General features: G+C 36.7%; 1 protein-coding gene across 1 annotated transcript in view; it reads left to right on the top strand.

Moving 5' to 3' along the window:
• Positions 1–16,056, top strand: part of PRTG (protogenin) — a 117,667-nt gene that overhangs the window by 53,418 nt on the left and 48,193 nt on the right. The window contains exons 3-11 of the mRNA XM_059180570.1: positions 3,729–3,873; positions 4,823–4,956; positions 6,511–6,648; positions 6,902–7,060; positions 7,678–7,837; positions 8,833–9,080; positions 11,268–11,432; positions 14,479–14,784; positions 15,722–15,910. Of these exons, the coding sequence (XP_059036553.1) occupies positions 3,729–3,873; positions 4,823–4,956; positions 6,511–6,648; positions 6,902–7,060; positions 7,678–7,837; positions 8,833–9,080; positions 11,268–11,432; positions 14,479–14,784; positions 15,722–15,910 (1,644 nt within the window). The remainder of the gene's footprint in view (positions 1–3,728; positions 3,874–4,822; positions 4,957–6,510; positions 6,649–6,901; positions 7,061–7,677; positions 7,838–8,832; positions 9,081–11,267; positions 11,433–14,478; positions 14,785–15,721; positions 15,911–16,056) is intronic.

Genomic DNA, 16,056 nt, shown 5'->3' with positions numbered 1-16,056 from the left:
GTTAGTTTTGTTCATTATTGGATCCTTGACACCTAGAATATCCTAGACACTGAATGAATGTTCGTTGAATGAACGAATGAACTTAGAAGAGATTACTGTAGCCTAAAGTATTTCTAAAATAGGTGTAATTAAAATCCTTTTCTGGACTGGGGAGATAGTTCATCTGGCCCATTAGTGATGAATAATTACATGACTCAAAGCCTGCCAGCATGGGTAAACTACAAACTAAATGAATAGTGTGATTATACAGATAATGGGATTGATACTGTGTGACTTGTGGAAATCAAATGCTTTATGTCACAGTTATAATGTGTATCTCTAATTGCAGAGATATTCAGTGTTTTTTAAATATAACTACATGAGAGTGACTTTTTAAATACTGCTGCATGCTTACCATATAAGCAGTTTGGTTTGGAGTAATTGATGTCAAACTACTTTTCCTTTGTGCAGAAAGGAGCCAATAAATCTGTTTATTGAGAATGTACTCATCTAAAAAGAATTAAAAATATGTAGTTGGCATAAAGAAAGCTATTTGTTCCTTTTGATGTAGCAAGGATATATACATTCACTTTTTCTGAAAATTCGGCTAGGCAATTTAAAGACTTAGAAGGGGGGTTTTGTTGCTATCACACAGTGTTTTTGACATTTAAAATTGGAATCACATTTTTTGTGAGATTATTCCTTTTTTGTTTTTTAGCAGTAATGGGTTGACCTATGGAAGCCTTTGAATTAGTAGATGGAAGCTGCTTGTGAGCCCAGCACATCCATATCACATACTTGTATACATTTAGAGGATGTTTTTGAAGCAGGGAAGAGGAACAGTGGGAGTAAGAAGACCAGATAAGGGACTTTCATCGTGGTTTCAGTGAGAGATGTTAGGAGAGGAACACAGGAGTGGATCTGACATGTGTTCAGGAGTTAATATCAGTGGAAACAAGTGAATGAGAGTGTAGAAGAAGGAATTAATAGTATCTAGCTCAGGTGAGTATCTGGATAGTTGTGTGATAAACTTAAGTAGAGACCCAGACTTGGAGGAAATAAGAGGGTTTCATTTTGGACTTGATGAGTTCGAACTACCTTTTATAAATTCCAGGTGAAGGTGTCCAGTAGCAATTAGAGCCATGAGTATGAAACCCTGGGGATGGTGATCTAAGCTGGAGATGTATTTTGGGGAATCAGCTGCAAGAAGTAGATGTCACTGAAAACTGAATGTGGATGGAATCCCCCAAAGAGAATCTGGGGAGAGAAAAGAGCAGGGAATCCCTGGAAGGAAAGGCAGAGGAGGAGGAGGGAGCACCCTGGAAAAGGGAGACTGGAAGGAGGAATCAGAGAAATAGATAAGACAGTGTGGAAGAAATAGGAGTGTGCAATGTCATTGACACTGTTTCAATAAAATAATAGGGGAAGAAGGCAGAGGAGATGTTCAAGATAAAATGTCAGAGAGGAAGAAGGGGAGGGGACTAACATCAGTGACTCTTTTTAGAAAAGTTTTAATGCCATGGGGAAGAGAGAGGGTGGATAGCCGCTTAGAGGGTTACATGCCATAAAGAGATGTCTGGAGTTTTGTTCTTTTTGTGTTTTGAGATTTGGGAAAATTTAATCACTCTCATAGTTGGAAGGAAGGATCCAGGAAAAGAATTTGAATATGCAGGCGAGAAAGAGAGAGAAGCAGATACATCAGGTTCCCAGAGGTGAGGGAGAAGAATGGGGTTGGCCCTGAGGTGGAGGAGTTACAGACACAAGGATGGCAACTTATTTTTATTGTGGAATCATGAATGCCTCATTCATGAGGCATTCTTTTTCTTTCGTCTCAGAGGTACTCATGAGAGTTCCAAAGGGTATTGTGCTTGGTCTTCTTTAGGAAAAATCATTTTCCCAGCAGGTTGAATTTTCAAAAGGGATCAGAGAGTGAGAAATGTTAAATATAAAGGTGTTTGGGGGATTTAAAAGATTCCCCCCCCCCAAGAAATCATGGACAAGGTGAATATGGGATCAATAAGAGAAATTAATGCTTCATCATCAGGCATATCTCCTTCTGCATTAAGTCTGTTACAAAATCATCCATCACATGATACACTGGAGAAATAAGAGTGAAAAAGGCAGATGACAGTGATCATGAAAATGGTTTTGACTTTGTTATCCACTGACAAAAGTGGTGTGAGAACCACTGTTCTTGAGGAAGCAGAAATTTTTGGTTACATACACCCATAAGGTATTACTCTACCCCCATCTGCTTTTTGGAAGTAGATGTTCCTGAGTATTTTCACCATTATTATCCACTGGCTTTGTCTTATACTCTAAAGTCTTGTGATCCATTTACAGATCAATGAAAGTAAGGCTAAGGCAGAATATGTAGTCTTCTGTCTCTTTTTACCCTTCTCAGTCTAATGAAGTGTTAAGTCATGTAGACCTTATGCCCTCTGCTTTTCTTCATGACTTCGCACTTTGTTGATAAACTGTAAGCACACACACGCATATGTATGTATGTATGTATGTATGTATGTATATTGAACTGGTCTCTGCAGAGCGGGGGAGTAAGACCACCATTGGGGCCCTTTATATCCTGAAAAACAGTAGAGGGAAAGAAAACCACAGCGTTCTCTGGAGTCTGGACTCTATCAAAATGGAAAAGCGTGGACACTGATGTCTGGCTCCTGGAGGCCTGCCTAGAATGAGAAAGAAGAATTATCTCTAGAAATATCAACACTTGGAGATTTATCTCCACTTAAGAAATACATGAGACTAAAAATAGTCTCTTGAGTCTCTCTACCTTTAATTCGTCAGGCACACACACACCATTTGTCTTCATTCTCTCCTTTCTCATTCGGCTTCATCAATACCAGGATCATCTGATTCCAAACACAGAGTGACGTGTCTGTGTCCAGTGAGAACCGAGTCTTTGTTTCCATTGAGATATCTGTAGAATCTCACCATTCTCACCGCCACCACCGGGGTCTGTCATTCCTGTTTAAACAACCTATTGGTCTTTTGACTTGAGGCTCTCCTTTTTCCACTCCATCCTGCATATCCATGCCTGGCTGATTTCGCCCAAACACAGCTATTATCAGAACTACTATTGTCTTTGCTTAAACATTTTCAGTGATGTCTTAATTTGTGTCATGGTACAGATCTGTTCTATCTCTAGTCTCCTTCCCCTTTCACATGATCCCTTAATCTGAAATATTCTGCAATAGTTAGTTCTTGCTATTTCCTTACAGTCCTGTAAACAGAGGCTACACATTTCTTCTGTGCTTGCTTCCCTGTCACCTGGAATGTCTTTTTCCCCCCCTTCCATCCCAACCCAACTGAATCTCCAAATCCAATCTCTGTAAATGGTTTTTACCTGTCTAATTTGTCTTTCTTGATTTCCCTTTTCTCTGAAATATAGTAGTATGTGAAGTTCATACCACACAAAAACGGTATGTGATTACATATCATTAATTGTTTATTTTGTTTCAGTTGTATTAATTTTTTTTTCAAATGGGTTATAAGTTTCTTGAGAACTTATTTAGAATTTCATCCTGGTAAAGACCAGATTCCCTGAGTGAGGCCACGGTCAGTTGTTTTTCCAAAATCATTGTCTAAACTATCTTTGTGCTGGTTAAGCTGGGTCAGTCTTTTGTCTGGGCAGGAGTTCAAGTCTGATATCTAGCATAATGTTATTTCCAAGTATAGTACAGTGTAATAGTACCTGTACTTATTCTAAATTTGTAAACTTTATCTTATAGCGATTTCTACATTTGAAGTTCAGCCGATTTCTACTGAGGTCCAAGAAGGTGGAGTTGCTAGATTTGCATGCAAGATTTCCTCAAACCCTCCTGCAGTCATCACATGGGAATTAAATCGGACAACTCTGCCTGTAACTATGGACAGGTAAATGCAGCTTTTTGTCATTGGAGATGATGCAGGAGTAATGAAGGTGTCGTGAGATTTACAGGGGTAAAACCATTATGGAGCTTATTTTCATTTACAGTAGTGATTACCAACCTCTTTAAGACATTTCAAACTTAAGGTAACAATTAGATCATCAGTCTTTGGTACATAGGGAATAATTTCCGAGTTTTGGTTTAGATCATAATTCAAATAACCTACCTTACTGCTTTGTTACTTTCCTCAAACAACTTTTCCAGTCATAGGACTACCTGAGCACCTGCTTTGCCGCCCAAGGATTTAGGAAACCAAATTAGACCTCCACTGTGGCTATAGCACTCCTACTTTGGGGGTCTCTCATATGCCCTGGTAGTTGCCCATTCTGTCTCCACCTCCCATTTCTGGTCTCCTCTGGCCCCACCACACACGCCCCCAGTGATCTGCAGGTCGAGGTTTAAGGATCAAGAACTTCATAGCAACTTCATAAAGTCTGATTTCTGTCCTCATGAATAGCAGTATTCCAAAGTAGGTAAAAATCATTTGCTAAAATGGTAGGATGCTGAGATGGAAAATGTTATTCAAAAAAGCTTTTTTTTAAGTAGATTCAGGTATATCTTGGAGAATACATCTATTTTAATAGGCAAGACATCAGGATTTGAAAAAAATCATACTAAGCTCTAGACCACCAGTTATATAAGCTATAATGTCAAATGTAACTTGTATAAAATCAGACTGGTAGATTTCACAAATCACATACTGCGTAGTTATGCATGTTTCAGAGAGCTGTAGTAACCCAAATGAGAACAGTTGCATCAAGCTAATATTTTAAATGGTCTTTAAAGTATTGCATTGTCTGGCACTTTAAAAAAGGTTGAAGGTATTAATCATAGAATACATGTTAAAATATAAAATCTCACTTCAAAGAATTTAATCCCCTTTCTTCTTGTAACAGGATAACTGCCTTACCAACAGGAGTACTGCAGATCTATGATGTTGGCCAAAAGGATGCTGGAAATTATCGTTGTGCTGCTGCTACTGTAGCCCACAGACGTAAAAGTATGGAAGCCTCTCTGACAGTGATTCCAGGTACCACGCGGAAGAGACTTCAGCTTTTATTGGCCCAACTATTTTTCTTTTGTGGCTGTAATAGTGTGCCATAAAGTAGTACTGTAATTTCACTTAGATTATTGTTATCTAGTTGGAAATGGTCGCTTTTATCCTTATTGGGCACCTCTTCTTTCACAGGCCAGCTTGTTTTAAGTTACGTCAACATCTTTAAGAAAGAATGAATATTTGTTTTGTAAAAATATAAAATGTGAAAAGAGAAAAACAATTATCCATTTCCACCAAAACTATCCATTGTCAATAAAGATGTATTTCTAGTTTGGTATTTTTTTGCTTGTTGTTTTAAGAAAAATTATAATTTGTGTTTATAAAAATGATACATGGTTATTATAAAGATTATATAATATCTAATGTCTATATGTTATATGTAATATATAAATATAGACATAATATATATAATGTAGGCATATTATATGTCTATAAAAGTATAGAAAGAAAAACCTTTACATTAAACAATGTAAAAATATACAGATAGAAGTTTAAAAATATCTCCACCTCCAATACCCAGAAATTATCATTGTTAACTTTAAGTGAACATAATTTCTATATTTTGCCATATGTGAATATAGTTAGAAGGGAAACTAGCCAAAGAGATGAAGATGCAGAAAAAAATATGTGTCTTATTAAAATGGAATTACATATATATATATATATATACTAGTTTTTATTTTTAAATAATGTAAATTTACTTGAATATAGTGGAAGAAAATTTGGACTGAAGACATTGTTGAACTTCATAAGAATGTTTGTTTTTCACAAGTTTCCTAAAAGATCCTTGGAGATTAAAAAAAATCTCTTTGGAAAAAAATCTCTTGGAGATTAAAAATTGTATTTTTAACACTATGTTTTAACATCAGGTAGTATCTGTTAGCTTTCTGGTATGAAAGATTAAAGACAAAAGCACTCCAACACTTCTTCTCCCCACTGTCACATAAATTCTTAACAAGATTAGTGAAAGGATTAAATGAATGTTTGAGCCTCAATTAAAAGTGAATGATACGGAAACAACTAAATGTCCGTCAACTGAAAAATGGATAAATAAAATGTGTTCTATCCATGTAATTAAAGTCTTTTCTGTTATTATTACTCAGTAAAAAGAAATGAAATACTGGTACACATTGTAACACAGATGAATCTTGAAAACATTTGCTAAGTGAAAAGAAGCCAGTTACAAAAAAGACCATAAAATATATAGTCCCGTTCTTACGAAATGTCTAGAACAGGCAAAGCTGGAGAGACGGAAAGATTAGTGGTTGCCAGGCTGGGGAGAGGAGATTGCTAATAGGTGTGGTGTTTCTTTATTTTTGGAGTTCTAAAATTGATTGTGGTAATAATTACTCAACTCTGAAAATACTAAAAAATCATTAAAATATCACCAAAATGGTGACTTATTATGTGAGTTATATCTCCCTAAAATTATTTCCTAAGTGAATAACTTAAGGATATTTTAACTTGTTTCACTTATTATATCTTATTTGTAATTTGTTCTCATGTTGTGCCTTTTCCTCCTCAAAGCTAAGGAGTCTAATTCCTTCTACACACCAACCATTATAGCAGGCCCACAGAACATAACAACGTCTCTCCATCAGACGGTTGTTTTGGAATGCGTGGCCACAGGAAATCCCAAACCAATCATTTCTTGGAGCCGCCTTGGTAAGTTTTCTCAGGGAAAGAAGTCTTTAAACTTTCTTCATTCTAAAGAAACTGATAAAATGTTTATTTTATTTGCAAAACACATGTTTGTCATTTAAGTAGCTTTTAACTTAATGGCATTTCAGTGTGTAGAGAAAAGGATTTTGTGTAGCAAATTTTATGCTTTTTTATGGTATGATTGGATAGTGATCTTTTGACATAATTTTAGATCTTATGTTACATTATTTTCACTGAAGTATTCTCTTGGAAATAGATCACAAGTCCATCGATGTCTTCAATACTCGGGTACTTGGAAACGGTAATCTCATGATATCTGATGTCAAGCTGCAACACGCTGGAGTATATGTTTGTCGGGCCACAACCCCAGGCACGCGCAACTTTACGGTTGCCATGGCAACCTTAACTGTCTTAGGTATGTTCTATTTCATTCTGCATTCAGGAGAATCTTGTATTTTAACATTTATTGTTTTATCTCATTCATTGCTTACTTATGCCTTTCTTGAGTTTTGTAGCGTTGATATGAAAGTTGATATGAAGTACTGTAATCCAACAATGAATTTTAGGAGAAAATTAAAGCCCTGGGTTAAAACGTAATTATCATGCCTCCTGTTTGCCTGCATACCATTATGTTCCTTCTTATTTAAGCATCCCTTTTATGTCTTTGTTTACCCACCAGCAAATCCACATATCCATTTACCAATCTAAAATTTTATTCTGTTGGTTGTGGGTACTCACAAGTGGCTGTATATTATTGGGCTTAGTTAAGGTGGACTATAGTGGATATATTTTTAGCGTGTTGACACAGAGGTTCTCAATAGGAAAAACCTTGGGGGAGTGAACATCTAAATGAGCAATGCTGAGAAAAGGCATCTGGATAGATATATGTAGAGCATAGATAAGAGGCTCCGACTGTTAAATATTTTCAAGGATGGAACTTGAGTCATTTGCCAGACTCTTCCTTGACTGTTTGTATGATTCCTGTTTTGGGGACATGGAAATTTTTTCCTTTTCTTGTTTCTTTAAAAATAGCTCCACCTTCATTTGTTGAATGGCCAGAAAGTTTAACAAGGCCTCGAGCTGGCACTGCTCGATTTGTATGTCAAGCAGAAGGAATCCCCTCACCCAAAATGTCATGGTTGAAAAACGGGAGGAAGATACATTCAAATGGGAGAATTAAAATGTACAACAGGTAGGCTATGCTATTGTGCTACTCTTTTAGAGAACATATAATGGCTTTCATAATTGTTATGTGAACTGGTTGTAATACCAAATATCAAAATTATCTTGGTATTTTATTTTTTTTTAAAGATTTATTTATTTATTTGACAGAGAGAAATCACAAGTAGATGGAGAGGCAGGCAGAGAGAGAGAGGGAAGCAGGCTCCCTGCTGAGCAGAGAGCCCGATGCGGGACTCGATCCCGGGACCCTGAGATCATGACCTGAGCCGAAGGCAGCGGCTTAACCCACTGAGCCACCCAGGCGCCCTATCTTGGTATTTTAAACTAATATAAAAGAGAAGTTAAGATTATAACATCAGCACGCCCTAGATTCTTCTGTGTTTTATATGGATCATGGAAGTGATAGATTATAATGAAATAAATGATGGACAGTCCCCTAGACTTGGGTACTCATCCTGATAAGCTAATAGCTAAGTTACTAGCAAGCATATTATGCCTTTGCAGTCTCAGTTCCTTCTTCCTTTACGGATAAAAAGAGAAACTAAGAAGGAAATACTCAAATCTCAAGGAATTTTTCCACAGCTCAAACTTAATGATTTTAAGAACTCCTTTTTATTAGTATAAATATGAATCTTCTTGTAACATTGCCAGATGTTTAACAAAACTTTAAAATTTTTGTTTATCTGAATTTATGTAATGTTGCAAAGTTACATAAATTAGATGCTATTACAAAGTAATATACTTTCTTATAAAAGCCAAATTTTAAAAAAGAGGTTAGTCACTCACCTAAAGCAAACAGCATTTGGCTATCACTATTACTTAATTAAACTCAGAAAATAAGAGTAATTTTAAGCAACTCAGATTTTTCGTAGGGTTGACTACACAGTTTTTTGTTCTTAGTATAAACTTTTGCCACTTAAAATGAGAGTGAATTTAACAATAGTTTATATATATTTTTACATCATTCTTAGCATTTTTCATAGAAGTATTTTTTTCTTTCTTCAGTAAATTGGTAATTAACCAGATTATTCCTGAAGACGATGCTATTTATCAGTGCATGGCTGAGAACAGCCAAGGATCTATTTTATCTAGAGCCAGACTGACCGTAGTAATGTCAGAAGACAGACCCAGCGCTCCATACAATGTGCATGCTGAAACCATGTCCAGTTCAGCGATCCTTTTGGCTTGGGAGAGGCCACTTTATAATTCAGACAAAGTCATTGCTTATTCTGTGCACTACATGAAAGCAGAAGGTAAGCAATTTGAGGAGTATTTATCTTCAACTGCTACTTCTTGTCAGTAATTTCAGTATGAGTGACATCTTACAGAATCCAGAAAAAATTTTTTTTCTGAATGTCAGTTCTATAGTATTTATCTCTTTTAGTAAAATAATCTATCACCCACATATCAGTTTTTGCTAAATGTTCTTATTATTGTATACATGGTATATATATATGTATAGTTTAAGATTTTTATGTTTAGAAATAAGTACTATCTCTGCCTGCTGAAAATGACAGAGTGGTGGAGTGATGAATTTCATTCCAGCCAAGATATAAATTCTTTAGCAATTAAAGTATGCAGTTACATAGGAACACTGGTGTAACTGGTTCAGAAAATAATATGGGAAAAAAAAAAAAGAAAAGAATATGGTAAATTATGGTCACTATAACATGTTATTTTTAAGGGGGGGAAGTACACATTATCAGATCTCCATAAGTTGATTTTATATGTTTTGAATGCTTCCTGAAACCATTTAGAACCTTGAATATTGAACAGGACTGTCTTTATTGATATGTCATTTCTTATATTAAAACTAGAAAATCAGATCTGCCTTAAAATTTTTATTCAGAACTATTAATTCTATTTTTGCCCTAGTATTTTCTTTTGGCAAAAAAAAAAAAAAAAAATTGGAAAAGGAAAGCTACTTAGAAATCCTAGAGCTTTCTCTAGTGATCTCTCGTAGAAACCACAGAATTTACAAGTTTTAATTGTGCACACAGTCCAGATTTTATGCAGTAGACATTAAAACAAACCTCAGCACCCAAAAATGATGGTATGATAAAGTTGTTCATAGAAACAGGTGGTTTGTTGTTGTTTGTTTTTTGTACTTTGAAGTAGTATTTTGAAAAGGAATATTTTGAATTTAAATCAGGAGTTGTGTTAGCAAGAAGAATGAAAGTCTAACTGAGCCTGTTGGAGTATGTTAATTCCCTTCTTAGTGATTTAGGAAGGTAAAAGGAATGCTGGTTTTGGTGGAGACCACTCTTGTTCGCTATTATGGTTGTTTCATTAGAGCCTCCACATGTGGCTCAGTGGTCTATTCAAGGACAGAACAAGGCTTCTTAATTCGAACTCAAGGACCTTGTTTGGTAGGTCAGAAATCGTACTATGCAGTTCCTAATTAACGAGCCATTAGCCAGTCTGTTGTGAAATGGCTGTAATCTTGTCTAATTAAAATGCTATCAAGTTAATTCAGAAATGTGGGAAAACTTAATAGTGGAATTTGCCTTCTGTTTTGTTTATAAATCCAGTGTGGGGGAAGAAGGGCCTTCGTCTTAGAGCATTTTGATGAAGTTGACGTGCATTTATCGTGAATTGTTCTCAAAGCACAGGAGCTGCCTTTGCACTTTACAGATTTGCACCATAGGAATTAAATCCCACAAAGACAAATTCTTTTCTGTACCTTGCCATGCATATTTTATAAAGAATTGCTGAGAATTTTTTTTTCCCCTCTTTGGGGGGAAAAAAAGTTCGTTGTGGAACAAAGTGTTTTGAAGCACATTCCGTGCCTCCCAGTTCTTTTGCTTTCAGTATAAATAAAAAGAACAACTTGTGTCAGTCAAATTTAATAGAATCTCTAGGGCCAAAATGAGATCTTTTGCAGGGCGACTTTTGGTTTGTTTTGTTTTTATAAAGTGTAGAGCCATTACATTCCCTACTGTCTCTGCATTTACGTATAAAAGAAAAAGGAAGGCATGAGTTAAAGCAAGTAAAACTTAATACCTTTTGCAGGACAACTGTTGGTTTGGTTTGTAAAGTGCAGAGCCATTACATTCCCTACTGTCTCTCCATTTATATATAAAAGAAAAAAAAAGGCATGAGTTTAAGCAAGTAAAACTTAACACTGTTACAAACTACAGAGTTCTGCAACTTTAAGCTCGCTCTTCTGTGTTACTTCTGTACATTGTCTCTGCTATGGGTTTTGACTGGATTTTAAAACAAATACAGAAGAGATTAATTATTTTCAGTTTCATTTATTAGGGAAGAGTTCAAACTAATTTGTAGCAAGACATAGTTACTTTTAGAAATCACTTTTATTTTCTAAGGGTCACAAAAGTTAGCAGAGATTGGATCAGAGAATCAGTGTTTCACAGTAAGGGAAATTGGTCACTTTATTGTTTGAATATTCCTAATTTTTAAACGCTGATACTTTAATCTAGGTTTAAATAATGAAGAGTATCAAGTAGTCATCGGAAATGACACAACTCATTATATTATTGATGACTTAGAACCTGCTAGCAATTATACTTTCTACATTGTGGCATATATGCCAATGGGAGCCAGCCAGATGTCTGACCATGTGACCCAGAATACTTTAGAGGATGGTAAGAAAACAGTCTGTGTCATTTAAGTATGAACATCAATATGTTTAATCCATTTCAATGAATAAATGTGTTTTAAATTAGAGAAAATATCTTCTTTTTGGTTAAAAAAAAAAAATAAAAACAGGTGTGGTTACCAGCAGGGTAGTTTGCCATTTCAAATTTGACCCTCATTTTTTGACAGTAATGTGATATAGGTAAAGAGTTTTTATAACTGATAATCTGTAACATAAATTTTAATAAAATTCTTGTATTATTGTTTTTCTTCAAGTTTCTTAGTTTAAATTGTAAGGATGACCTTTTAAAAAATATTTTTTTGACATTGCAGATTTTTTTTAAGCAAGTGGAACAAAATGTAAAATTTTCTAAGCATGAGTAAATATGAGTGAATATATATAATGAAGAGAGGTCAGAGGTCTTAGACTTCTGAAACTGGGAGTTTTTGAAATTTAGTAAACTGTTGATTAAAAAATATTCTTAAAAAATCAGCAGTCTATTTTTAGGTATAATATGTCTATTCTGCTTAAGGAGGAAAGTAATAGTTCAGTTCAGTAACAGACTCTGGGTTGGAAGTTGAGTGCTTTTGAGAAGCAGGCCTCCATATATTCTTATAATGGTAGGAGATCCCATTCCTTAGGAAAGTCCTGAGACTGATTCTCCGCCTGATTCTCTCTCTCCAGGGGCTCTCCAGAAGGCCCATTTTTATACCCTTCACTGGGAAAAGGGAATGATTTAACATACGCTTAATTATACTGCTTTCCTCTACAGGTATTTTCCATCCTCACAGAGTGGTCCACTTTTAGTTTTGAAAATATTTTTTTGAAGATTTTTTAAAAAAATTAGAACAAGAGAGAGAGAGCACGAGTGGAGGGAGGGGCAGAGGGAGAGAGAGAAGCAGACTCCTTGCTCAGTGAGGAGTCAGGGGGTTTGATCCCAGGACCCTGGGATCATGACCTGAACCGAATGCAGACACTTAACTGACTGAGCCACCCAGGTGGCCTTCAAAACATTTTTGGGTAGATAATTTTCATATCACTTTCTTTGTTCATTTGGTCCCAGATCTCTTACTAATATCTCTATTATGCCCCTTACTTAGATGCTTTTAAATTCAGAGTTTGATGAAATGAAAAAAAATTACTAATCTGGATGCTCAGCTCCAAATTCAGTTTTCATTAAAGAGTCTGTTCTGTTTTAGGGGTGCCTGGGTGGCTCAGTAGTTAAGTGTTGGCTCAGATCATGATCCCAGAGTCCTGGGATCGAGTCCCCCATGGGGCTCCCTGCTCAGCAGGAAGCCAGCTTCTCTCTCTCCCTTTGCCATTCTCCCTGCTTGTGTGCATGCTCTCTCTCTCTCTCAAATAAATAAATAAAATCTTAAAGAAAAAAAAGTTTGTTCCATTTTAGAGTGAATCACAGTCTCTATGACCTCTCGAGTTCTCATCACATTTAACTTCTGACATGTGTATCTAAGGTGAAACACGGGCTGGGGAGGTGTGCTCTTTTGGGGCTTCTGGGGGTTTCTTGGTATATGAGGTGTATTCCTCCCTATATCCTTGAAGAAGAGGAGTCTGACCATGGCAAGCCACTTGTTAAAGCCTGCCAATTCCAGTTAAGTTATAACCTCAAGATTTTTTTCTTTTAAACCTTTTCTTACTTTGTAACTGTTTTACTTATTGAAGTTTCATTGTCTTTTCTGAATAACACAGACTTCTAACCCTGCTTTTCCCGTTTCTGCACCAGTTTCTCCTCAGTTCCTAACCCCATACTTCTCAGATGAAGGTGTGTGGGTGTCTCAGGAGCATAGCAGCCTGCAGTAAATACAAGTAACAGTTCTCTCCATTATGTCGTGTAATCCCTACATAACGCAGGATAGAAGAACTTTGGTTATAGAAGACATAGTAAAGTACAGGGAGTAAGAATGTGGGCTTTTTCAATCTAACTATGCTCCTTCACCAACAGCCTGTATGACCTTCGGCAAGTGAATTGACCTCTTTGTACCTCAGTTTCCTGAACTATAGAGTAGAAATGATCATGGTACTGCCTTTGGTTTTTGTGAGAATTCATGAGTTCATACACATCAAGGACTGAGAAAGGCTTAATAAATGGACTTTCCCTTTTCTACCTATTAATTCATTCGCACATGAGTTCATACACATCAACGACTCAGGAATGCTTAATAAATTGATTTTCTCTTTTCCACCTGTTAGTTCATTCACGCAACAAATATTCATTGAGTACCTGCTATCTGTTATTCATTATTTAGTAGTTGAACAAAAGAGACAAAAACTGTCCCTGATTTGATGGACTTTACTTTCTAGTGGGAGAGGGGGCAGAGGAACAATAAACAAGATAAACAGTCCATTACGTATTTATGTCCTATGTGGGATATTGATAATTATCTAGGAGCAGGAGAAAAAAGCAGGGAAAGGGAGTATGAAATGTGGGGAGGATTTGAGACTTGAGACAGGGTCACCCAAGAAGGGCTTACTGAGTAGATGACATTTGAATGAAAACCTGAAGGAAGTGAAGGTAGCGAGGCAGATGACTGGGGGAGGTGCCGGCTTAGCAGAGGAAATGGACATTGCTAACGGCTGGAGAGCAGTAGGAGATTAGGGCACAGAATTCATGAGGAGCCAACCCTGTAAGTACATAGGGCTTTGTTTGAAGCCACGGGAGGACTTGAGCTTTTACTTTTTTTTTTTGGAAAGATTTTATTTTTTTATTTATTTATCACAGAGAAAGCAATGGGGAGCAGTAGGCAGAGGGAGAGGGAGAAACAGGTTCCCTGCCCAGCAGGGAGCCCTATGCCGGGCTTTTACTTTCAGTGACACTTTGCTTTCTTTGGTTCTCTATGCTTGATCCTTCCTAATTATTTTTCCTTCATTTTTTCTGGTTTGTGATCTCCTCACCTGAAAACCTCTGCTAAGGCTGATAGTATCTCCCCTTTATTATGTTGTGTGATGCTCTTAAGAGAATTCAGTAAATACTGGTGTGCTGATTGACAGTTTTGACTCTAAATATTCATAAGCATCCTGTTTTGTTGCATGACTAGTTCCGCTGAGGCCTCCTGAAATCAGTTTGACGAGTCGAAGTCCCACTGATATCCTCATCTCCTGGCTGCCGATCCCGGCCAAGTACCGACGGGGTCAGGTAGTCCTCTACCGCCTGTCCTTCCGCCTGAGTACTGAGAATTCCATCCAAGTTCTGGAGCTCCCGGGGACCACACATGAGTACCTTTTGGAGGGCCTGAAACCGGACAGTGTTTACCTGGTGCGGATTACTGCTGCCACCAGGGTGGGGCTGGGAGAGTCGTCTGTGTGGACCTCACATAGGACACCCAAAGCTACAAGTGTGAAAGGTAAATCCCAAAATGCTATTGAGGAAGAGTACTTTTACTTTTTTGAAACTTCTGTGAAATCAAAGTTATGTTTAAATGGTATTTTATGAAAGAAAATATTCCGTAGATCATGGACTTCACTGAAAGTAACTTTCAACTTTTTGTTGCATAGTCCCTTTTGACATAGAGATCAATAGTGTGTAAAACCTTTGGTTACGCTGTCAGTTTGCTCAGCAAATTCTTCATAGGTGGCTGAGTCCAGGTCAAACTGAATTACCAAAAGTTGTATATTAATAGAGACCTAATTAATATTTTTACCATATATTTTTTTAAATCATCCATTTATCTATTTATTTATTTATTTAATGATTTTATTTATTTATTTGAGAGAGACAGAGAGAGCAAGCATGAGAGGAGAGAGGTCAGCAGGAGAAGCAGACTCCCTGCTGAGAAGGGAGTCCGATGTGGGACTTGATCCCAGGACTCCAGGATCATGACCTGAGCCGAAGGCATTCGCTTAACCAACTGAGCCACCCAGGCGCCCCTAAATCATCCATTTAATAGAAAGACCATAGACTAGGAAGTCCTAGACCCTCTTCTTTTAATAATGTGAAATGTAACATGACTGGGGTTTTTGTTGTTCATTGATTAATAATAATGCCTGTTCTACACAGAGGATTAATGAATGGTCAAAATTAGGAAGTCCTCATTGTCTCTTTAAAAAAAAAATTCAAGTATAGATGGTATTGTGTTCCTATTTATATACCTTAGGGGTTTTTTAAAGGTAGTATTTTATATTTTTAATTCTGTCTCAAAGTTTAATATCATCGTGGAATTTTGAAAATTAAAGTATGATTGCTTGGAATCGCACTTTTTTTGCAGCTGTTCATTTAAAACTGGGTGTATTTGTATGAGTTGTGGATTTTTTAATGCATACATTTCCGGTGGATTTTTCTAGCCCCTAAGTCTCCAGAGTTACATTTGGAGCCTCTGAACTGCACCGCCATTTCTGTGAAGTGGCAGCAAGATGCGGAGGACACAGCAACCATTCAGGGCTACAAGCTGTACTACAAAGAAGAAGGGCAGCAGGAAAATGGACCCATATTCTTAGATACCAGTGACCTTCTCTACACTCTCAGTGGTTTAGGTGAGTGAGCCCGTCCTGGGCTTTCGTTTTTTTTTTCTTCCTCTCTGAACAGCTGGGAAAGAGTTTTTGGATATAAGGCAGAAGAACTGACTTACTGGTAAAAAGGGAATTGCCCTTATCAAATCACTGTGTATGTCCTACTGCTG

The sequence above is a fragment of the Mustela lutreola genome, chromosome 7, assembly GCF_030435805.1.
Source record: "Mustela lutreola isolate mMusLut2 chromosome 7, mMusLut2.pri, whole genome shotgun sequence".
NCBI lineage: Eukaryota > Metazoa > Chordata > Mammalia > Carnivora > Mustelidae > Mustela > Mustela lutreola.
The sequence above is the reverse complement of the archived record's forward strand: the minus strand, read 5'-3'. Positions and strand labels throughout refer to the sequence as shown.